The sequence below is a fragment of the Vanessa tameamea genome, chromosome 4 (assembly GCF_037043105.1).
Source record: "Vanessa tameamea isolate UH-Manoa-2023 chromosome 4, ilVanTame1 primary haplotype, whole genome shotgun sequence".
Taxonomy (NCBI): Eukaryota; Metazoa; Arthropoda; class Insecta; order Lepidoptera; family Nymphalidae; genus Vanessa; species Vanessa tameamea.
In genome coordinates this window covers 14347041-14370365 of record NC_087312.1, presented here as the reverse complement: position 1 = coordinate 14370365, position 23325 = coordinate 14347041, and the positions used below count along the sequence as shown (strand labels likewise).

General features: G+C 38.4%; 2 protein-coding genes across 4 annotated transcripts; both read right to left on the bottom strand.

Moving 5' to 3' along the window:
- Positions 1-782: 782 nt before the first annotated feature.
- LOC113395797 (uncharacterized) lies at positions 783-8960 on the bottom strand. Of its 2 annotated transcripts, none has more exons than XM_026633463.2 (6): positions 8616-8960; positions 6901-7081; positions 6217-6462; positions 2696-4144; positions 1302-2471; positions 783-1212 (listed from the first exon to the last, which is right to left on the bottom strand). In XM_026633463.2, the coding sequence occupies exons 1-6, from the start codon at positions 8725-8727 to the stop codon at positions 987-989; spliced, it is 3384 nt and encodes a 1127-aa protein (XP_026489248.2). In that variant the 5' UTR covers positions 8728-8960; the 3' UTR covers positions 783-986. The 2 variants fall into 2 exon arrangements, with proteins under 2 accessions (XP_026489248.2, XP_026489249.2); XM_026633464.2 differs by having other exon boundaries at positions 6987-7081; positions 8616-8717.
- Positions 8961-9899: 939 nt separating this feature from the next.
- On the bottom strand, positions 9900-20498 carry LOC113395796 (uncharacterized). Of its 2 annotated transcripts, none has more exons than XM_064220243.1 (10): positions 20025-20498; positions 16338-16432; positions 16132-16184; positions 15520-15997; positions 14796-15432; positions 14297-14704; positions 12850-13125; positions 12477-12691; positions 10800-12014; positions 9900-10469 (listed from the first exon to the last, which is right to left on the bottom strand). In XM_064220243.1, exons 2-10 carry the CDS (start codon positions 16340-16342, stop codon positions 10193-10195), a joined length of 3564 nt encoding a protein of 1187 aa, XP_064076313.1. In that variant the 5' UTR covers positions 16343-16432; positions 20025-20498; the 3' UTR covers positions 9900-10192. The 2 variants fall into 2 exon arrangements, with proteins under 2 accessions (XP_064076313.1, XP_026489247.2); XM_026633462.2 differs by having other exon boundaries at positions 16338-16429.
- Between the last annotated feature and the right edge of the window lie 2827 nt (positions 20499-23325).

Sequence of the window (23325 nt, the reverse complement as noted above, 5' to 3'; positions counted from 1 at the left end):
TTGATCACACTCTCAACTCAATTTTTGAGACCAGGTACTTTCGGCGTATACGATATGACGACAGAATCAGTTGTTATAACATGCTTACAAGTGTAAGTACGACGTACATCATTATGTGTAATGAACTCTGAAAAATTAGTACTGGGATATTTGTTAATGCAATAGGTCACATAAATGTGATTTTTGGAATTTTTGTCAGTTTGTCTGTGAGTGTTTATCTGTTCGCTTGTTACCGCTAATCTCGGAAACGGCTTAACCGGTCTGGATACGGTTTTCACTAATGTACTGTAGTAAACTCGGGGTAACAAGGTAAGGCTTTGTTTTATTAAAATCGGTTAACAAATAAAAAGCTAGGTCAATTTAAAAAAAAAAACACATCTAAATATTTATTGTAAAAATGTCGTCAAGTTGATTTGGTTGAAACTTTGGTTAACTTTAGTCTGTAAAACGGTTATAATTGACAGTTTATTTAAACCCAATGTTCAAAAATTGATAGATTCGGAGATTTTGTAATTTCCAATTAGTTCCGCGCCGCTACCCCCGCCCGGTGACGCTGTAGAGATAGATATACTCAGTTCGAAAAAAACGCCGCTGCCTAAGCCTATAGGATTGAAATTTAAAAAATATTTTATAATTGTATTATTTAAATTTAATTAATTTTTTTAGTCTAATAATTCAATTGGATGAATGTATTGTTATTAGTTTAATAGCTACAAATATTCAATGTTATTTAGATAATTTAAGTATTATTATTATTTATTATAGTATTTTATTATTTTTTGATTATTATATAAAAAAAAAAACACCTGACTGTATTAATATAATTGTTAAGAGCATGCCGTGTACACATGCTTAGGAATGTAATCTAGCTCAAAATTGTGTGAGTCCGTAATTTTAATGTACTTATGTTCTGATTGTATTCTGTTTGTGTACCTATTAATAAATAAATAAACAGGTTACATAGAAAATATTGCTCTCATAAATTTTTAAAAGTCTTTCGAGATAAAAGTACAAGATGTATTTCGTCTGCTCCTTTCGATTTCTTCGAAAGTTCTGTCCCTTTTAATAAAATGTAAATTAGTTTCGGGCATATCAGGCGTAAGAAGAGCTGGAGATATTACGTGTGGGTTACGTGTTAAAAAATTATGAACAAAGGCTGCACTCGGTCGAGCTTTCACATCTTGCTGCCAGCATGCCAACAACAAGTTTCGTCTGAAAATAGATAAATGTACAAATTTTGATGTTATGCTGTTGCATAAATCAGAGAAATATTAAAGGCACTTTTCGCTTTTGATACTCACGTATGTTTTGATGTGTCTGGAGGAAGTGGTGGATATCCACCTGATTTAACATAGGCAACCACTTGTTCGAGTGGCCAGTCACTATATGGACGAGCGCCGAGTGTAGACACCTCCAATATTAATACACCAAGTGACCATATATCTGATGCTGGTGAGAATACACCTTTGATTAGGCTCTCAGGAGGCATCCATAATACAGGAAACAAGGTACGACGAGTCGTCATGTATAGAGTTGCTTCACTTTCTAGCTCGCGAGCCATTCCAAAATCAGCTAGTTTTAGCAATCGATTTTTGTCCACGAGACAATTTGCAGCACGCACATCCCTGTGCACTAGTCTTTTATGTGCAAGATATTCGAGTGCTCGAGCTGCTTCTCGTGCGAATCGGGTAAGTTCACCATCAGATACTTCCATTGCTTCCTTAGCAGGGACTTCATGGCGTCGAGCACTTATAGCAAATTGTCGACGGAACGTTAAATATCTATGTAAGTCGTTATAATATGCATGTTCCATTAAAACAATCGGAGGTCCTCCACCTATACAAACACCGACAAGGCGTATAACGTTTTCGTGGCGCAATGGCGCGAGGATGCATGCTTCACGTAAAAACTCATTTTCCTTGTAAAGTCCAATGCAACACTTCGGTTCTTTTGCAGCAACTAGAACTATTTTGTCGGGTTTCCTTAATTCAGCAAATCGTACTTGCCCATTACTACCAGAGCCAATAACGTGGAAAAGTGTGATCGAATTACGCTGTACTAAATACGTATCCAGCCAAGATACGACTCGTTTACTTTCCTCTTTTTCACGACGGCTTATGCTTGACAGTCGAGCGCGTCTAGCAACATAGAGCGATATGATTGCAAGTGTCAATATAGCGATAGTAGTGCAAACCGTTAATAGATGACAGCGAGGTGCGAACGGATCCCCTGTTGTAAACGTTATACAATAGTATCTGTCCATTGGCTGTATCCCAACAATTTGAGTACACGTAGTAGAGTTGTTAGGCCAAACGTCAACTATACCTTTGGGAGTGATATACCACAAGGCGACTGAAGAACCTGTGTTTCCGTGCCATTTTTCGATAAATACTAACTTTTCACCAGCTTTACTTTTAAGCTCTTGTGCAGTTCCATTTACTATTATTTTTTGCAGACTTTTTGAAAAATTCCTGAAATTATATATATTTAGTAGAATATTATGACGAAATTTAAAAATATAGGACACTTTATATTTAAAAAAAAACGTCCCGCTTCAAGCCCAAGGTAGTCTCTCCTTTTCATGAAAAGAGTTGAAAAAATTATTATGAGCCAGTGAACGATTTTTTTTAACAAGCCTCATAGTACGTAAATGTGGAATTCAAAGCGCTAAAATATATTTAAAATACACACTTACAACGCATTATCGAGACCGTGAAGATCGTATATATGCGAAGGATATTCGTTAACAAAATTAGCAAATCCTTGACCAAGAAACAGGAGTGCATCTGCCAAGGACGCAGAATTTGATGACCCAGTAAGACTGTTTTCGTGAGTCTGCCATAGTTTACGAAGTTCGTTTTGCATTTCTATTGAACCACCTGCAGTAGGTCCTCCTCGCCATGTCAATCCTAACGTAAAGTGGTACATTTCATCCCAGTCATTTTCAACATTGCATTTTGCCACTCTCCAATCTCTCACTATCCAAACAAAACCAGCAGCTGGTGTCATACCGAGGGCCAATGCTGTACATAAAATAACACTAGAAATATTTGCATTTGTATTAACAAAGAAAATACGAGCATCTAAAGTTCGGAATTTTTCCAAAACGACTCGAACACTTTTTAAATCGATAATTTCCTCTCGGATAAGTAATTTTTTTTCGTTGAGTAGCATATTAATAAAATTTTTTGAGTAAGTCGTGTTATCAGACAGTATAGCTACACGCATCCAGTTGCATCGTTGAAGCAATTCTAAATAAGCATAGGTAAGATTCATTAAGGGTGCTGTGACTGCGTGCACTACCAGTTTAGTATCTAATGCTACTTCCGCTAAGGTTGGACCTGCTAGCAATAGCGGTAGTTGGCCATATTCAGCGGCATTTGCCACCGCAGCAGTAACCATCCAACCCCATGCTATGGCACCTGCTATTTGCTGTTCGCGAGCCAGTGCAATGATTTTCCATGTAAAATTTTCACTATCAAGGCAGTCAACCAATGTTGTCAATGTTAAGTTGTAGTGGACTTCTTTTATATTAAGTAAAGACCCTGCTATCTTTAGAACATTTATGTGTTCTTCTAAGTCTGGATCGTCCTTGCAAAGAAATATTTTTATTCTATAAACAAGCGGCAGTTGACGGTTATTATTTGCAGTTAAAGTCCAATTTTCAATCTTATTTTTATTTTGAAAAGCCCACAAACAAGCTGCTTCTTCAATATTGGAAATATTTTGTAAGTATATTTCATTTTGGAGTATTTCCCAAAGATCTGTAGTTTCAGGTGCAAACCGACTTACAAAATTTGATATTGGAAGTGCAAATCGTTTCATAAACCCTCCATTACCGACACGAACAGCTATACTAGAGTCAAGCACGTAAGAGCAGCGATTAGAAGATTTAACACATAATGGAGGTTTTACACGAAATACTTTTGGATTGCTTTCCCAAATGTCTTCATCAAGGAAAAGGAAGGATTTGTTTTGATGTTGCAGTTCTAAGATTTTTGTACGCAGAAGTAAGTCAGTTTCGATGTACACAATTTGTAGCGGTATCTCTGAGTCTGTGATCCACCGCTGCAATTCAACCGCGACTCCGATATCGTGTTGACTTTCATTGCGCGCTAACACAGCAAAGCATTCCTCGCAATCCCTGTGGTATTAGTAATATATTTATTATACATCTTTAAAACCTGAAATTTAAGCTTTGGTCAAAATATTATTATTTTGACAATTAATAATATTATTATTATATTATATTAAGGACGATAATGATAACAATTATAATTGCATGCAATAGTATATAAAGTCTTCGATCAATTGTAACTACGAGTACAAGCTATTCCGATGGATAAGTTCTGTAGAGTATAAAACAAAGTCGCTTTCTTTGTCCCTATGTCCCTTTGTACGCTTAAATCTTTAAAACTCCGCAACGGATTTTGATGCGGTTTTTTTTAATAGATAGAGTGATTCAAGAGGAAGGTTTTTGTATATAATACATAGACAATATAGTTAAGTAACACTGATAATTTTAAAAGTTTCTAATGTGATGTCGTAAATTTATAAATTTTTTGCGCTTACATTGTATACGCTGGCTGAACCCTATTAGATAGATCAAAATAATGTACTACAGAATTGTACACCTCAAAAATGTCTATAAAATAGTCCGTGATAGTATATGTCTATTTCTTAAAGATAACCCACAATAAACAATTTTTATTGTTTACTTTTTACGAGAACTAATGGCTTATTTTCAGCAATATAGTATTAATCCGTATCGCAATTAGGTACCTTAAATAAATTGTGCATTCAATATAGATCAATATGGCCCTTTACAGCATGTAATTTAAATGAATATTTTCGAAAATATTACAGTTTTAAAACGCAGGGACATAGCGGTTTGTATTTCTTAATGAGTGAAAACTGTGTACGTTGTACCTATTTGTTATCACTACATAGTATAAAACAAAATTGCTTCCCGCTGACTGTCTTTTCCTGTCTATGCTTAAATCTTTAAAACTATGCAACGGATTTTGATGAGGTTTTTTTTAATAGATAGAGTGATTTAAAGAGAATGCTTTTGTATGTATAATACGTGGACAATATAGTAGATAAACACTGATAATTTTAGAGGTCGGAGGCCACGGTTCTCCCTGTAGCACTTTGAATTTAGCGATTGAAATAACAATCCATACTTCCATACTAATATTATAAATGCGAAAGTAACTTTGTCTGTCTGTCTCGCTTTCACGCCAAAACTACTGGACTGATTTAAATGAAATTTGGTACACAAATAGTCTAGAGTCTGAGAAAGGTCGTAGGCAACGTGCTGTAACGGGTTGAAAAGGGGGATGAAAGGTTGTAAGTTGAAAGTATTGTCATGTTTAGAATTTTTAGAACTAGCAGCATAAAACTTATATTTTAGGCTGTACACTTATTAAATAACATATCATGACACCCACTTAGGAGGGAATTTTGGATATTCTACCCCTAAATGGGTGAAATAGGGGTTGAACGTGCGTATGGATTTAAGTTAGAAACATGAAACTTTATTTTTGGGATACTGATTAAAAAGGAGTAGATACTTATTTAAGTGTTTCTGCATATTCTACCCCTACGGGGGTAATATAAGAGTTGAAAGTTTGTATAGAAGTCCGTCATTTTTTAAGTTAGAAGCATGTAACTTTATTTATGGGCTACTGATTAAAAATGAGTAGATACGTATTTAAGCGTTTATTGATATTTTACCTCTGAGGGTGTGAAATAAGGGATGAAAGTTTTTATGGAAGTCCGTCATTTTTTAAATTAAAAACAAAAAACTGTTTTTGGGATACTGATTAAATATGAGTTGATTCGCATTTAAGCGTTTCTGGATATTCTACCCTAAGGGCTGAAATACGTGATATATGTGGTATACAAAGAGGTATTAAGTTAACGTAACATTTTAAGTTAATTTGTGAATATATTCATATTCTACGCGGGCAAAGCCGCGCGTAACAGCTAGTACTGAATAAACTAATAAGCTGAAGAAACAAACTGTACGACATTTGGCTTCGATTGTTTGTTCTATCTTATCATTTGGCCTGAGTTTTAAGGTGTCTGTATGTTATATTAAAAATCACTACATTTTTTAAAATGTTCTACCAATAAGGCTCGAATATTACTAGAATATACAATGGACTTTAAAATTATTAATATTGTTTGATTACAGTCCAGTCAACTTACGTATTTTGTTTTGAGATGTTTTTAGATTCTATGAATCCACATTTATTAAGAATAACTGCAACGCCTGAGAGAGTTAAAGCTGAGTTGGTAATTAAATATTCGCACTCCTCAATCGGCACGTGAGCCAGCAAATGTATAGAAAAATCAGAAGCTGCCGAAGTGAGGGCGGTCACCAAATCAACGTGGTGCGCTTCGGCGTTGCATCCGGAGCTGGGCATGTAAGCTACCGGCGCCACGACGGCTATACTGCAACAAACGAAACGAGATTACACTTAAATATCAATATCAGCTAAGATTGGATTTCCAGATTGTTAAGAATTTGTAATTGTACAAAAATCGTACACAACGTATGCGTGGTACCTCAGGTGTCCACGTGTAGCGTCTTAGTACATTTACACCATCCACCATCATATTTTGTCTTTATTAATATATAAAATCTTTTCATTCGCTCTTTATCGTTTCTTTTTTCTGCGTTACTGTCTGCGTTAATCGAAATGCATCTAAAGGCACACATACAACGTAGTTCCCAACTTTCTTACATAGACGTAAGAAAGTAGCGTTTCAAAAATCTGTTTTTAAGCTCGGACAGCAAGACAAACTAAAATAAAGTAAATGAAAAAATGTTTCCAAGTATTGCCGTATCATACTAAAACTCTATAGAAGAATTTGACATTCGAAAAATACCTTGGCCAATTAGTCATTTGGGTAAGATTGCACAGATCGGCTGTAGCCAGTTTGAGTCGCGCCGAGAAGCCTAGGATGTCTCTCACCGTCACCAGTAGCAGCGCAGCGGCGGCGCGCGGCGCCCCACCCTCGCCCAACACCGTCACCGGCATCTCTTCGCCTTTTACTCGCACTGGAACATCTGCGGTCAACATCATTCATCACACATCAATACCGTTACAAGATTCGTCCGTTCTATCCACTGACCCATATAAGGGTCTCTAGAGAGCGCCTGGGAATATTTATAGTACTTAATAGTTGTCATATTTGTATTTGATGAATTCAATTAGTAAAATCGAAGAAAACAAGGCGATTTAAAATATTTCGATAATATTGTATTTCCAATGTCATACGTCTAAATCTTAATAAATATTAAGCAATTATCTGTTCTAGGAAATAGCAAATTAAAAAAAAATGAACAAAAAACGACTGAGAACACAAATGAAGACAACAGGATAAAACAAACCAAACAGTATTGATTTAGAAACGTAGAAGTAGTTGGAGGTGTGCAGGCAGTTGTCGGGTTCCAGCTGAATATAAACAACTAATGAAATGTGTGGGGCATGCGACATGATGCATGATGCATGGTGCATGGTGCATGGTGCATAGTGCATGGTGCATGGTGCATGGTGCATGGTGCACGTATCGTAGTAAACATAATAAAATAAAAATGTAATGCAATATGTCTTGTAACAAACGTTAAACAACCATTTTTTATAACAATAATTATGAAATGGTAGACACTTTATGTTTTTAGTTATTTTACTCACTATTTATTTATTGTTCGAATGACTTTCTATCGAAGACAATTTCGATGTCGAGTTGTCCCGCGGATAGAGCACGTGGTCGCTACCCGCAGAGCGCGTTCGCATAGCACTTCTGAGTTTCCATGTGCTTAATTTGTGTTTATAATTCGTGCTCGGCGGTGAAGGAAAACATCGTAAAGAAATATGACCGTGTCGGGTTAAATTCAGCGACACGTGATAACCAAACTATCTATTTACCTAATAATATTAATTTAAATATAAATTTGTGCCTTATACACATAACCAACTGGGGAAAATATTGCACAAAATTTGCTTCATTGTGATCCACGTAAATGAAGTGCAATGGGCACTACTCATAAATGCTGCGAGTATGTTTATTATTATAAGTAGTATATAGGTATATGTAGTATATGTATGTGCCTGAGAGTTTATTCATCGAATCTTTTCTTTGAAAGATGCGATTAGCCTGCTCTTTGTCAATTATTTAATAAACAACGTATACCTACGTGCACCGATTACTAGAATCGCGAAATAATCTATACATACCATGACAGCGTAATTAAAGTTATGTATGTATAATATTTTGTATTATACATACTTATATTTAATTTGGAAAAAGCAGACAAAGCAAGCTGAGAGCCCCGTACAAACCGATTGTATCGTTGAGAAGCCGACAAGCACGAGGTATAAGATGCTACGAGTATGTCTCTCGTGCCCGTAATCACACTGTCTCACACACCCATCAAAGCCAAGTTGTACGAAGTATTCCTGTTTGAATGAAGAATAGCAATAGAAACCCTGCACCCTCTAATATAAAATTGTTATGAGTGACTATTAAATTCAATATTATCTCGTAAGATCGTAAAGGGAAGATTTATTTTATCTATTATGCGATCCAACGTGCCTCACCTCGATGTGCGAGCTGCCACTGCGCCTGCAGGTCGGAGCACGGGCTCGCACTCAGCGCTGAGAGCGTAAACAGTACAGATAAAGACACAAAACAACCGCTCGAGTTCCACATACTCCCGGTACTAATTAAATAATATTGATTGGACGTTCGGATAGGATAACCAACACGCTGACTTTCTAGGACGTCCGGCCAATTTTACTATTGATAAATCAAACAGTTTAAATATTGCTCATCCGCAATTTATTATATTTATAGTCAACCCAGGGCGTTAACAGCACGAAATAAGAATATCAGCGATTATTGACCATCTTACTTTAGACATGTTCCTGCTGATATGTTAGTGCCCCAGCCCAACATGGGAGATGTGGGCGCTCATAGCTCCTTCGTTTGGCTTCACCTGTCTATTGCGATAGATATATCTATGTTCAATATGAGATTTCGAAACTGCATAGAAATTATTACGATTGTGCGTCCGAGCTTTTTAGATGAATTATCAATAACACACAGATAATATCAAAGTTAATGTTTTAATATAGTGTATTATATATTTATTTCAGTGTTGTGTAGTTTTGTTAGTAATTATTAGGTCCACTACATGTTACATTGACATACTTGTAACGCTCGTGACTCGTCCGTGTTATTTAGTTACTCAAAAGAAATGCTAAAAAGCGTTTCGAATTGAGTAAAACATAAGTAATTGTTAAGAGAATAAAGTAAACTCAGTTATATTATGTTATTTTCGGAACGAAATAGTTCCGAAAATAAAATATCTCTCATTAAGTAATTTTGTGTCTTGACGTCCTGGTCACCCTACTGCTGATAACTAAACCTTCGGTTATCTCTTCCTGTGTCGCTCTACGTTTTACCTTATTTTAATTTTAAATAATGATATCAACGTGCCTATTTCATATATCATTGCAATAATATAAAGGAACAATACGAAAGTTTCTAATTATTGTGTATCTTTGGACACAGTGCGAAGTAATGTCCGTAAGTAATTACAATTAATTCAATACTGTTCTCGTTATTAAAATATCAAAACAAAATATACGTAAGTAACTTTGGATTTAAAATTTTGTGGTTAAGCATGAGACCATTTGATCAGTAGTGTTGCAAGTTTAATGAAGTAGTTCTTAACGAGCTCCAATTAATTATACTTTTGTGTCAATCATTTTGAGTACAGAGATATAATTAAATACAAATAACTCATCAAGTTCATTCGTTTAATAATTTGCAATATTTGCTGAACCTTCTGTAAGGGAAATTAAAATAATAATGATTAATAAATTTCATATTTTTATTTTATTATTAAATAATTCCTTTACATATAATTACACCATACGTTATTGCGGATAATTCTGGGTGGACAACAAACCCTTCATTCAAAATGGAAATATCCTTATCCACGTTTACACACACTCATACGTATAAATAAATAATATATTCTATTTAATCATAATAAATTATATTAACTTACATAAGATAATATCTATTACATACAATTGACTAGAAAATATCGGAATGATAAGATATTCGAGGTACGACCAGCCACTTAATTGTCCCTGCACTAGCAGTGTCACGTCAAGAACCGGTCCGTCTCGCGGGGTATGTCGGCGCTCAGGTACGTGGTGTCGGTGGCCTGCGAAGCGGGTGCCGCCCACGACACCCAGCGAGCCTCGGCGCGCTCCCGCGGTACGCGCCACGGGGGCTCTCCGTCCAGCGAAAGCGTGTCGAGCGGCACGTCCAGGCACGGCGCCAGTAGCCGCGGTGCGTCCGCCAGGAACGCGGCCACCTCGGACGCCGTCGGTCGCGCCTTGTAGTCGTGCTGCCAGCAGGACTTGATCAGGCCCTCGCTGAAACGGATGCGGTGCGATATGTTACGTAAGGTTACGTTCGTAAACTACCCATGGATGCCTGTGAAGTGCATTCCTCTTCTTGAGAACATTTAAGCTGATTCATGTGCATTTAACTGAATTTTAGAGTGCAACTGGTTTTCCGATGTCGCGATTTTTTATTCATCGTAAAGGATGAAATTAACCCAAACTACAAACTAAGCACAAGAAACCTCAAAGATGTGTTACAGGATTTAAGCCGACGATTTACGGTTAAATTTACGGATACCCTATATAACTAGAATTTACCATATAATGATTTCTAATACATTATAATAAAACAAAACTTACAGTTGGGGCTTCAGTCCGATCGGTAGTTCAAGCGTCTGGCCTCCTTTCACTCTCACGAGTACTTCGCTGTTGCTGAGGCCTTGAAAAGGTAAGGATCCAAACGTTACTATTTCATACAGCAACACGCCGAAGGACCATACGTCGGACGCGGGCGAGAACACCCCGAGTGCGAGACTCTCGGGAGCCATCCATCGCACCGGAAGCATCCCCTTTCGGCTAAATCGGTAGTAATCGTTCTCGAAAACTAAGCGAGTCATGCCAAAGTCAGCCAGCTTGACAACTCGGCGCGCGCTGACTAGGCAGTTGCGCGCCGCCACGTCGCGGTGCACGTATCGCAGCTGTGCCAGGTACGACAGCGCTCGCGCCACGTCCAGTGCCATGCACGTCAGGCGTCGCGCTGATACCTGCTCCTCCGCGTCCTCGCCGGCTGCACCCGCGCACGCTAGGTGTCGCCGCGCCAGCAGGTAATTCTTGAGGTCCCCGTGTAACATGTACTCCATGACAGTGCACACGGGCTCGGTCTTAGTAACCACGGCAAGGAGCCGGACCACATTTTTGTGATCGAAGCGTTTCATGGCTTCTGCCTCCGACAGAAAATCGAGTTTCTCCTCCGTGCTTGCGCCCGCCTTTAGTGTTTTCACGGCGACAGCGGTCCACCCGCGATCTTCCGTCAGTAGAGCGTAGCCACCGTAGACCGTTCCGAAGGCACCCATGCCGAGTTTCCTATTGATGACGACGCGTTCTCGAGGTATCTCCCAGCGGTCGAGACCGATAGTCTTGGGCAACATCGAATGAAGTCCCAGTGCCTCCAGTCGGGAACGGTACTTGCGTTCTGCACGCCTCTTGCAATAGAACGCTATAGCGCTAATTGCTGCAACTGCTAACAATAACAATAAGGATCCAAGAATCACGAAAGCTGTGCGACAATCGCAGCGAAAGAGATTTGCTATCGGTTGTAATGCACATTGTTCTCCGCCATCGTCTGGTATTCGGCCGTCTGCCGTCCGCCAGATCAGTAAGTCTTCGTGCAGTTCGAGCCGGTCGCGCTCCCAGCGTCCGACCTCGCGGCGGGAACGGCCGTCCCACTGAAGCACCACGAGAGGCGCCGCACGTGCGTATGCGGTACCATTGTCGTCATCCTTGCCAGCCGCCACCCAATTAAATTGTCCTGTTAGTCCTTTAAAATCAATTTTCGTTGCATTTGAAACCAAGGATCTAAAATAAATGAAATAAAGATTTATCACATCAGTAACTCAATAACTCATAAAATAAATAGCATTATTAATCATATTTCGAATGGATGTACATTTATATGTGTCCGTAAAATATATAATAACTGATTGCAAGCTGCCATGTCTCATGTTTAACATCTCAGTTCCCAAGGTTGGTGGCGCATAGGTGATGTAAGGAATGGTTAATATTTCTTACAGGGCCTTTGCCTATTGGCGGTGGTGACCACTTACCATCAGGTGGCCCATATGCTCGTCTGCCAACCAATGTTTAGTTTCAGTTTCTAGATAAATAGGTAGTAATCGTTCTCGAAAGCTAAGCGAGTCGTGCCGAAGTCAGCCAGCTTGAAAACACTCAGTTGATTAAGCGCACTGAGTAGGCAGTTGCGCGCCGCCATGTCGCGGGGCACGTATCGCAGCTCACTTAAAATTGAGAAGAATATCTTACCTAACGAGCCCGAGATCATGTAGGTTATAGAGTGCTTTGGGTTGGTCGGTGAACAGGCGGCCGAGCACAAGAGCCCACAGTCGCAAGCTGTCGTACAGCAGCGCGGCGTCCGGGCCCACGCGTGCGCACGCGCCGCCCATGAAGCCACATTGCGTGCGCCACCTTGCGCGCCATGCGCCGGCGCTATCTTCGCCTTCGCTCATAGTGGTCTTGTTCTGCCGATTGCATTTTTTATTTTCAATTTTATAAAAATATTTAAGTAATAAAATGTTCTTAGCCAAAAGAACGTAAATAGTTTGTTATCTATATCGCGGAAAATAACGGTATATTTACTATAAATATTAGGCAAATAATACTAATAATTAAAACTAACGTTTTCAGAATTCTCTAGCCACGGTAAAGCCCACTCAGGCACGACGCTCACGTGCCCGTTCAGCATCTCTCGAAGCTGCTCCCGCGAACAACGATCAGTGGGCCCAGACCGAGACAGTGCGTCGGGAGTCAGCGCGGCAGCCAGCAGCCACACGGCGCCCGCGCGCGGCGTGAGGCCGGCCGCATGTCCCGCACACAGCGCCGCCCGCGCCGCACGCGCGTCCTCCACGCACAGGTAAATCACGCGCCCGTTCACCTCCAACACTCGTTGCGCCCACTGCCAAAGGGTAGTTACGAGTTATACAATATGATATGAAATACTAAAGGCCGTCTTCTTCGCAAGAAATGAAAGAATGGCATAATTGCAGCTAATTTAGTTATATAATAGCATGCCTGAATATAATAAATCGTGCGTCAGTTCTAGTGAATTTACTCGCTTAAATTTGTGATAATTGAACTATAGTAAATAATTATAAAAGTAAAATATGGATTAAATTTGATTCATTATTTAATTTTTATATGTTCGATTTTTTTTTTAGTATATATAATACCTCCTAACCTAAGATAAAAATATTTTTGTAACACAGAGAATTTTTTTACGAATAACACATATTTTTTCTGGAGTCTTTTGCGAATTAAAAAAAGTAGGTGGTAGATCTTTCTACTTTTTAAAGTAGAATTGGTAAAAACTATTAAATAAAATTACGTTATTTAGAACAAAAAATAGTAAGTATTGCTGCTTGGCGATAGAATATCAGCTGATGTGTGATGGTACCCAACCAGACGGGCTCACACTATCCCTACCTAACCTACCATCAAAAGATTTATGAAATACTGATTAACGAACTTACTTCCTTAGGTCGTTACCTGTTAAAATACAAATAAAATGACCATGGTATCATATGATTAAATTAAAAATATGCTATTTTTTTACCTCTGCCGAGGAACGTGTCGTGTATCGTGTCTAGGGATTGCAATCCGGCGTGATTTTCAGTCCGGCCGGATCCGACCGGATTCCCATCGATCCGGCCGGATCAGTTCAGTTAAATACTATTTGATAAATCTGTCTAATGAGTGGCACAATTACCGCAGTAATGAGTTTGCATTATAAATAAAAAAAAATAGTTTCAACAACTTACGGTAAAAAAAAATTAATTAGGTTTTTAGCGGTAATCCAAAGTAAGGCGTTATTCTTTACCTGTTTCGTCTGCCAGATACGTTTGCAGTTACATATCGTTTTTAGTATTACCGGATCCGTTTTTCCGGATTGCAATCCCTAATCGTGTCATTCTGCAGCAGCCTAACAATCCAGTTGATGTATTTTCTTGCGTACAATTGTTTTCACTACATAATGACGAATAGCCATAATATAATTTAGCTACTTTAACAGTTAAGTATATAACAAGGGCACCCACTTTTTCATTTTTGATTTTGACCTTAATAAGTACCTTTGTGAATATTTCAGGATCGTAGTCGGGTCGATCGTCTGGTAATTCGAGATGGGTCACGATGTCAGCCTGAAGGCGAGCGGCAGCTAAGGAGGCTCGAGTGGCAGGCTCGCTGAGAGCGGCCAAGCGACGCCATCGAAGTTTTGCAAATATTGAGCCAAAAACGGACGCGTACATGCGTGCATCTCCAGCAGCCAATAATGCCAACGAAGCAGTCGGGAGCGCTTGAGGTGTATACGCGATGGCAGGTAAGCGAAATTCGAGGCCTTGGCGCGCCACATCGGCGAATGCGGACCCGCATGCGGGACCAGCCACGGCCGACAACCCGTCGTACTCACCCGTAACGGGGGCGTCGTACAGATATTGAACGGCGCGAGTCGCATCACAGTGATCGTCGTAAGTTTCCGTCTGTTGAAAATGAAAAGTAACGGTTAGTCGTTACAACGGTAACAATTCGAAACAGATATTTTTAATTATAAATATTTATTGGTTACTTTACCTTAAATCGAATTGATCCCGACCAATTTTTTTCAAGATCAGCTTCCGCGAGAGCTGCGGCAGCTGCAAGAGATGACGCGTCATAGGTTTCGCGATGCGTCGTATTCGGTAAAAGTACAGCGACCCGTACTTCTCGGATGACATTTTTGGCAGGATGAGTGACAAGAAATTGATTTGCTGCCTTTTTAGGGTCTGTATTGCGAGCTAAATGAGTCAGTTCGTGCAACTCTCCTGTGTTTAACCGCAGTTGTAACAGTGCCAGTAGCGCTGCACGAGAACGAGATAAGGCCCTGGCGTTTACCAGCTTCACGAGACGACGACTTTCAAAAGGACATTCGTCGGCGTCTGAGTAAGCGTCACAAGGCGGAGGGCCGAGTGACGACATGAGATTACGAGGGTATTCTCCGAGACCGATTCGTTCAGGATCCCAATCACAAATTAAAGAACGTGTACCGAGTGCTCTTGTCGTGGCGGTTAATGGGGCGGCCATCGGGCGAACGCTCGCGTGTAGATGATAAAAGCGTATCACATCAAACAATAAGCGCGCTTCCCCCGCGTCTCTGCTCAACAACGTTGCGCATTTAGTTTCGTTCGGTACACACCACTCGGGAATTAAAACGACGTCTTGGCGGCTGTTTCTGAGAAATGAAAAAAATAACATAACATTATTTATTTATTATATTTAACAAGTTTTTTTAATTTTATTTCAACTATATTGTACTAACAATGAAGAGCTGTTGTTAGTCGCGAGAGTTTCGTTCTGAGCGGCTGCGAGGTCAGCAGGAGAAACGTAATAATTTTGCGCAAGGGTCGAATCGGAGAGATCGAGTAAGGAGCGGGCCGGTGGAGCCGCGATGCAAAGTCGACGCACTGGAGGCGCTACATCTCCCAACTCGTCGAGGCCGGCCTCGTGCAGCAACCACGCCGCTGGTGCGTTAGCCGCCGGGACGGTCAGGAAAGCAACGTGCAAGCTGCCTCGTGCTAACTCTGCGACTATAGCGTTGCGGCACGCACGAATATCAGAGGTGCCCGGAGACAGGCAGGCCGCCGGTGGTTGCACGGCCCGCGCTTTCTCACCCACCGCTCGCAACCTGAGGACAGCCAGCTCCGCTAGAGCTGGTGCGTCGATGGCACTCTCTCCGGGCACACTCGCTGTCACCGCCAAAACCAGGCCTTCATTTTTGTTTGTATCGGCTCGTCCACCTAATTATATGACAACAATCCATTAGAGTAAGATTTAAATAATATGCGAAACTATTTTTATTGTCTTTTATCAAAATATTTTTGAATATTTACATTAGTTACTTTAAAATAGAGTTTTTATGGATTCTACTCACCGTTATGTGGATTTACAAGCAGAATTAACAGAAAATAGGCAGCGTGTCGGCTCCTAGAACATACAGCACAGTTACAGTTATACAGTTTTACAAAAGCTTCAAAAATGATTTCCCAAGTATTCTTAATAAAAGTAAATATTTCTATCGGGTTTTTATACGTAAATATATTTTGCAGACATTAACATTAGGTATCTCCGATGACAAACCTCATAATAATCAATATTCAAAGTATCACCGCGGACGCCGGCCGTCGCGCTGTCAGGTGACGCGCGCTCGCCGTTGGCGCTGCGACTGTGACCTACTCAAAAAATAAATATATAGCCAAAACAATATCATACTATAATTAAGACGTGGATATATACGTGAAATGGCTTCGTTTGAGTTGCACTGATACCCTTTTTCTCGGTAATAGCTAGCGGAAAAACTTAAAAATACATATGCATATGTTAACCTCTTCTCCTTCAGAAATTATTAAATCAATAAGAAGTAATAGAAATAAATATGCGAAGTACCTCTGATTTTATTGTTACCCTAAGCGATCTATCACAGGACTTTTTTATTTACATTGAAATATTAAGTACCTAGCTCAAGGCTTGAGTTTGTCTACGGTCTTTCTAGGTATGGACTTGACTCCGATAAATCAGTGTTACACCCATTTGTAAGCCCAATTGTATGCAGGGAAAGTAACTAGTACGGTTTTTGCAATGACAGACATAATTACTGCTACGCTAGTCTATTTTAGTAATTTTCATAGACATATGTCATATGGAGAGCTGTTGTAAGGTAATGCCGCATATATTGACATAGTATTTATTCTGCAGAAAAGAGCTATCCGAACTATTTACAATATTAGCTCTACGACATAATTACGAGATTTTTTTTTAAGAAACAGGTGTATTAATAACGTTTGCTTCACAATATATTTATGATAATATAATGTTGATTCAGAAAAATATACAAAAATATTCCATAAAAGCTGATATACATACTATTAATACAAGAAACAAGAATAAACTTGTAACCCCTACGTTCCGTTTGCATACGGTACAGAGAACGTTTTTGGGAAATGGTATACGCAAATATAATAATATACCGGGAAATATATAATTACCACTATAATACACATTACCATTTACAAAATTTAAAAAGTTTATTAAGACTATATTAATAAATAAATCTAATCATTCATTAAAGAATACTTTTTATAAAAAAAACGCCTGGATTTAGGCTCGAGTTCCATCACAGGACACTAACAAACTGTGAAAAACAGCATTGTAAATCTGTTTATTTGTAAATAGCGAGTTTCTTATCGTTTCTTCTCGCTGGAAGCTGTTTTCCGAAACGACGGTTGTGTTTAAATATTGACGACTCAAAAACGCTTCATTGTGAAGTTTACTTGAATAAAATTTGTTTGATTTGATTTGAATAGAACATTTGCGTTGCCAACAATCTCCACGATAGACTATCGCTGCTTCCTACTTATGTATATTATGCTTCATATTTTAAAATTACTTTAATTTTTCAACTCACTCAATCAAAAATGCCGAACAAGGTTTTTATCAAAAACCAAAAACTACGCGGGCGTAGCTGCGGGTTCAGCTAGTTCTCCAGATGTGTAAGTTTTTGTAAAAACGATGGGCTTGTAAAAATTTATTGTTATTAAAAAATAATACATTTATATATTTTATAAAAATGTATAAAAAATTTACATTTATTTTGAATGAGTTCTTGTAAAGCTTTTGCCTAGTCCAAGGCGGTACTTTGTCCCCCCGTAGATTCCGCGCCTTACACTGATATGCGCATCTAATCAAGGCATCTGATTGTAAACCATACACTTACACTGACTTACTCTTTTAGCTTCAAGTAAGTACAGAGCTATAGCTAATAAGGCGGTGGTAGCGACTACCGACCCAAATGCGCTTGCACATGTACAGCTCTACAACCGGCAACAATTAGAATTTCAGAGTATAGAATAAAATTTGAATTGTTAATTCTTAAAAAAGTATAATAATTATTAATTCATCAGTTCCAATCGACTGCTTTACGTATTAAGTTTTCTATATTTATACGTATATAATCCGTGTCCCAAACTGACAGTAGGTTGACCTTGGTTCTTGTGAATAAAATGATTGTTAGTAAAATATTAATAAAATTGAAGGAACTTTAACGAACTCTACTCTGACGTGTAAACGTCACACGTACATGAGCATATATATAGTATATTGCGTTTAAATTTGAATTGATTGAAACAATGAATAAATAATTATTTGGTTATTTCTATTTTTTCTCAAAAAGTTTTTATCTCATTCGATTTCTTAACCGCCAAATGGGAAACGTAAAGATCCCGAAACTCAAAAAAACATTTAGAACTTTCACGGCGGTGTTTCTTCGACTCTTTATTCAATTAATTCAAATTACTTAATTTCATTATTTCAGCCAACTTGAATGAGGAGGAAGTTCAATTGGTTTTTTTTTGTGTGAATAATAATAAAATATGAATAAAATATTCAAAGTATTTCATCGAACTAAATTACTAAGTAGTTTATTATTTCCGAAAAAAACCAGTAGGTATAGATTGAGAAATAATTAAAATATATATATGTATATATATAATATCTAACGAATAATAATTATGGTTGAATATATTTAATATAGTAATTTATAGACAATAGTATATCTCATATATACAAGAATACATTAACTTCCAGGCAGGATATATTATATACATATATAATTGTATTTAACTAACATAACTTTGTATTTTAAATGTTGAAAAAAAAGTAACTACTGAGATTCTTGCCAATTCTTCTCGGTAGATTCTACATCCCGAACCGGTGGTAGCTTCACTTATTATAGTTTTTAAAATTATTTATTATTTTAATCTCAGTAGTTAGAGCAGTTCATATAAAACACATCTCATAACACATAGCTTTGTCACATCGGTTGCTATTTACGGTTAGGTTAGGGTAGTATCGTGAATTTATTCGGTCCTTAGGATTTTTAGACAATTTTAACAAAATCTACTTATGAATGTCGCTGGTACTTCTGGAGAAAAGCGCATTCAAACAAAACACTGTGATACCTCTATCTTTATAGACTTTGACATATAGTGTGTTATAAGCGTGCGCCAAATTATAGCGAACTATCAGTGAATTTCTATGGTATCTTAAACAAATAATCATCAATATTTAATAAATAATATGCAACATTGTGAGTTCCACAGCCTATAAATAAAATATAATATCAAAACCCGTTGGCATTCACTTTCGATGTTCCCTGTGATATATCGGAGCCAATCGCGGCCAATTCGTTATGCTATACTATGCTATACTATAGACAGTAATTGATTTCGAAGAATTATTCAAATACTTCCGAAACTGTTTTGATGTCGTATAAACACGTCCTCGCACATTAAGTCGCAGTGAGGAGTGTTAAGTAGGGAAAGCATCTTGGTTAGTGATGAGTCGATACTAAATCATACCATACGTATATATTGCGAAACGGAGGTCTGGACTGTGTTCATTCTCCCAATAAAATACATATCATACAAATTCTATCGATGTATTTCTTCGCGCTTGCACTAAAGATAATTAATCTATGTTTCCAAAGGCGTGTGTTTACAATACTCTCTGAGTAAGTTGCTTTTATAGGTATGTACATATGTTTGCTGATCTATATATTTATTATGTTTGTCAATTTGTTGTCCAAAGGGTTTTGAAAATACGTCCGTTTGAGTAATTAGTTGAACACGTTAAGTTATAGTTTTGCAGAGGCGCGGGACACTTGGTTCTGCATTTCCTTGTATCCGTATGTTACGTCCTGTTTAAACATCTGATTGACACCGCGCATATAAAGTAATAATATTGTGCTTATAAGTAATATCAGTTAGTTACCTAGAGAAAAAACTGTGAAAAATCAAATCATCCGCCGTCTTGCTCATCACTTGGCACATATATCAGCGCAGTATGAGTTACAGCGAGGCATGGAACACTTCTACTATCACAGAGCACTCAATAATTTAATTTCAGAATGATCACACAGAGCCGTCGGCGTTCATGCATGGGTTCTTCGTTGTCTTCGTGTCGATTTGTTTGAACTCGCCGGCGCCTCCTTCACGCAAAGTTTTATATGATTGCTGACCACCTCCGGGAGACTTGAACTTGAACTGATTATTTCTGCGCCGTGACAAGTTCGCGCGCGACGTGGGCCGATAGCCGCGAGTCAGTAGGACACACAGTCGTACGGTACGCGGCACTGATCTCCGTCGCTGCGACAGTGTGGCACTGGCATCACGCACGGGAGAGCGTCGCGAGCGCTGCGTGTGCGACCTCGCCCTCCGCACCGCGCACGCCCCCGCCCCCGGCACTCTACTACAAAAACAACATCATTAACAACGCACTACTAGCTACTAGATCTGATTAATTATAATTGTAGCGGATTCTACTACAAATTGTCGAATGCCCAGCCGAGAGCTACGTCGCTTGACGGAGCGCTGTTCCCGTTGCTTGCTCCTCTACATCCATAAAAATAACAATGAACTGAATTACTTTACGATACTTTTTGGTATCAGTCGTTTACATGTTAAACCATGTGCATTTAAATTTATGCCAGATTTGGTCATTAGAATTTTGTTTTTATATAAACTAAATAAACTAACTAGTTATACTTTGTTTTTATATAGAATAGGTAGGCGGACTGGCAAATAGGCCACCTGATGGTTAGTGGTCACCATCGCTCATAGTCATTGGCGCCGCAAGAAATATTTCCTTAAATGGCAAATACCTGAGGACTCAGATGTTATGTTCCTTGTGCATGTAGTACCACTAGCTCGCTCACACTTCAAACCGGAACTCATGAGCAGGTGGTACAGCCCTACCACCAAATCGATTATTGCCTCGATCGCGACGGTTGATTTAGAAAAGCAGGAACGTGCGGAAGTTTATTAGTAGATACATATATTTGGTAAATATAAATTTTTTTTAGTAATTTAGTAAAAATAATATTTTTTAATTAAAAGTTTCACTAGTGTTGATATCTACAAAAATATTCTCAGGCGTAATGTTATGGTATGTATTGTTATAATGGGTCAAGCACCCTTTGAATAGTAAACCCGTTTCGCTTATAATTAATTAGTTATAAGTGACGTTAATACGACGGCTACGGCGGGCCGAAAACAACTTTTATGTATAACTAGCTGTGCCCGCGACTTCGTTCGCGTAGTTGTTGGAAACACTATCATGATTATCGTTTGATTGCTCACGTTGGTTTTTGTTATTATAATCGTCAATAAGATTTAATAATATGTTTTACAGTACTTCAGCGTAGATTATATTTTTAGTTTTGTTTTCTTGTGGTAGAAGAACATACTGATTTTGCCCGCAACCCGATCTTGACAACGCGACATATAGTTGGCCGTGTGAAAAGCAGTCTTGACGTAAATCGATTCCTACGTGTTTAAATGTTTGGCCCTGTGATTTATTAATGGTTACGGCAAAAGATAACTTAATGGGAAATTGAATTCTTTTAAAATTAAAAGGTAAATCATTTGGAATCATTGGGATGCGAGGTATAAGCACTGTTTGACCAACTGCCGGACCAGTCAAAACTGTTGCAACGATCACGTTATTGCGAAGGAATTTTACTTGAAGGCGGGTCCCGTTACATAAATTTGGTGGTTTAAGATTTCTGAGTAAAATTATCGCAGCACCTATTTTTAACTTCAGGGAATGTGGTGGAAGGCCGCTCGGGTTTAAAGAATTGAGAAACTCTTGTGGGTAATGGACAGCATCTTCTTGATCCATTACATTATCAATAGATGTGTAGGTAGTTATATCGCCTGGAAGTTTGGTTAAAATTAGGTCGTTAATTTCGTCAACGCTACTATTTCTCGCCGCCAATATTGCCCTTTGACACATCCATTGGTAATTTTTATTTTCTATTTCGACGATATTAGGGTAAACTTTTGATATTAAATCCTCTATGCTAGTCACTTTTTCTCCTAAATCGCGATCAATTTCAATTTTATTTTCAGAATGAGGTACTTTTCCATCTCCTATTAAAAGTAACTTTGAAGGAAAATTTGTACTTCCTCCCCCCAAATGTGCTCTCATATTCGTAGATAGTTTTAAGGTATGGACAAATTTCCATAACGGTGAACTTTTAAGGCAAGACCTTACAATGTCTGCTCTAGTTCCTCTTAAAATTACCGGTAAAGTTTGTCGAAAATCCCCAGAAAACATAATGGTAATCCCACCCATAATTTTATCACAATTTCTAATATCTCTGAGAGTTCTATCTAGAGCCTCTACATGAGCTCTATGGATCATGGTACATTCGTCCCAGATAATTAAAGAAACGTCTTGTAAAACTTTACCCAGAGGGCCATTTTTGCGAATAGAGCACACGCTATCTTTTTGTAAAGAAACAGTTAGAGGCAGCTTAAAAGTGGAATGAGCTGTGCGTCCACCTGCTAATAAAGTTGCCGCAATTCCTGACGACGCAACTGCCAAGGCTATTTTTCCCTGAGACCTTACTTTTGCTAATATGAGATTAGTAATAAAAGTCTTTCCAGTTCCACCTGGAGCATCCAAAAAAAATATTTTTCCTTCGTTAAAACGAATACTGCACATAACACGATTGTACGCCGTCACCTGGTCATTGACTAATTTTGGTTCATTTTCAGTAATATACTCATTTAATTCATTTACATCATACGGCTTCCGTAGTGCTACTTCTAAAGGATCTAAATTATTATGTGAATTATTCCATTTTGATGCAGGAAGCCCAAAATCAGTCAATGATTTATCTGAAATTTCATGAATTTTATCTTCAATTAAGATAAGTCCATCATTGTATACGTTATCAGTATAGGCTAATGTTAGATCCTGATTTTCATTACGCATTCTGTTTAATATATCTTCACATAAATCATTGCGAAATTTATTCCATAACTCTAAGGGGTAAGATGGCTGGCAAAATATAAGGATGATAGTAAATAATTCTCTTAATTTTGAGGCTGGTTCGGACATGACAGCATCTGACATGGTATTTTGCCAATGTTCATCTCCCTCCAATAAGCCTAATTCCTTGCAAGCGCATTGATAAGTTTGGAAAATAACACCATTAACGGTCCTTAGATGTTCAAACGACATTGGGCCGCGAACATATTGCAGTAACATTCTTAAATAGTAACAT

What these genes read in the sequence shown, in the direction of transcription:
- LOC113395797 (XM_026633463.2), bottom strand. Translation starts at nt 8,727, where the DNA reads ATGTGGAACTCGAGCGGTTGTTTTGTGTCTTTATCTGTACTGTTTACG. An exon ending in GTGGCAGCTCGCACATCGAG is followed by an intron (nt 7,082 to 8,615) that starts GTGAGGCACGTT and finishes TGTTGACCGCAG; the next exon opens with ATGTTCCAGTGCGAGTAAAA. An exon ending in CAAATGACTAATTGGCCAAG is followed by an intron (nt 6,463 to 6,900) that starts GTATTTTTCGAA and finishes CGTTTGTTGCAG; the next exon opens with TATAGCCGTCGTGGCGCCGG.
- LOC113395796 (XM_064220243.1), bottom strand. An exon ending in CGGGATCAATTCGATTTAAG is followed by an intron (nt 14,705 to 14,795) that starts GTAAAGTAACCA and finishes CATTTTCAACAG; the next exon opens with ACGGAAACTTACGACGATCA. An exon ending in CATGATCTCGGGCTCGTTAG is followed by an intron (nt 12,015 to 12,476) that starts GTAAGATATTCT and finishes CATTTATTTTAG; the next exon opens with ATCCTTGGTTTCAAATGCAA.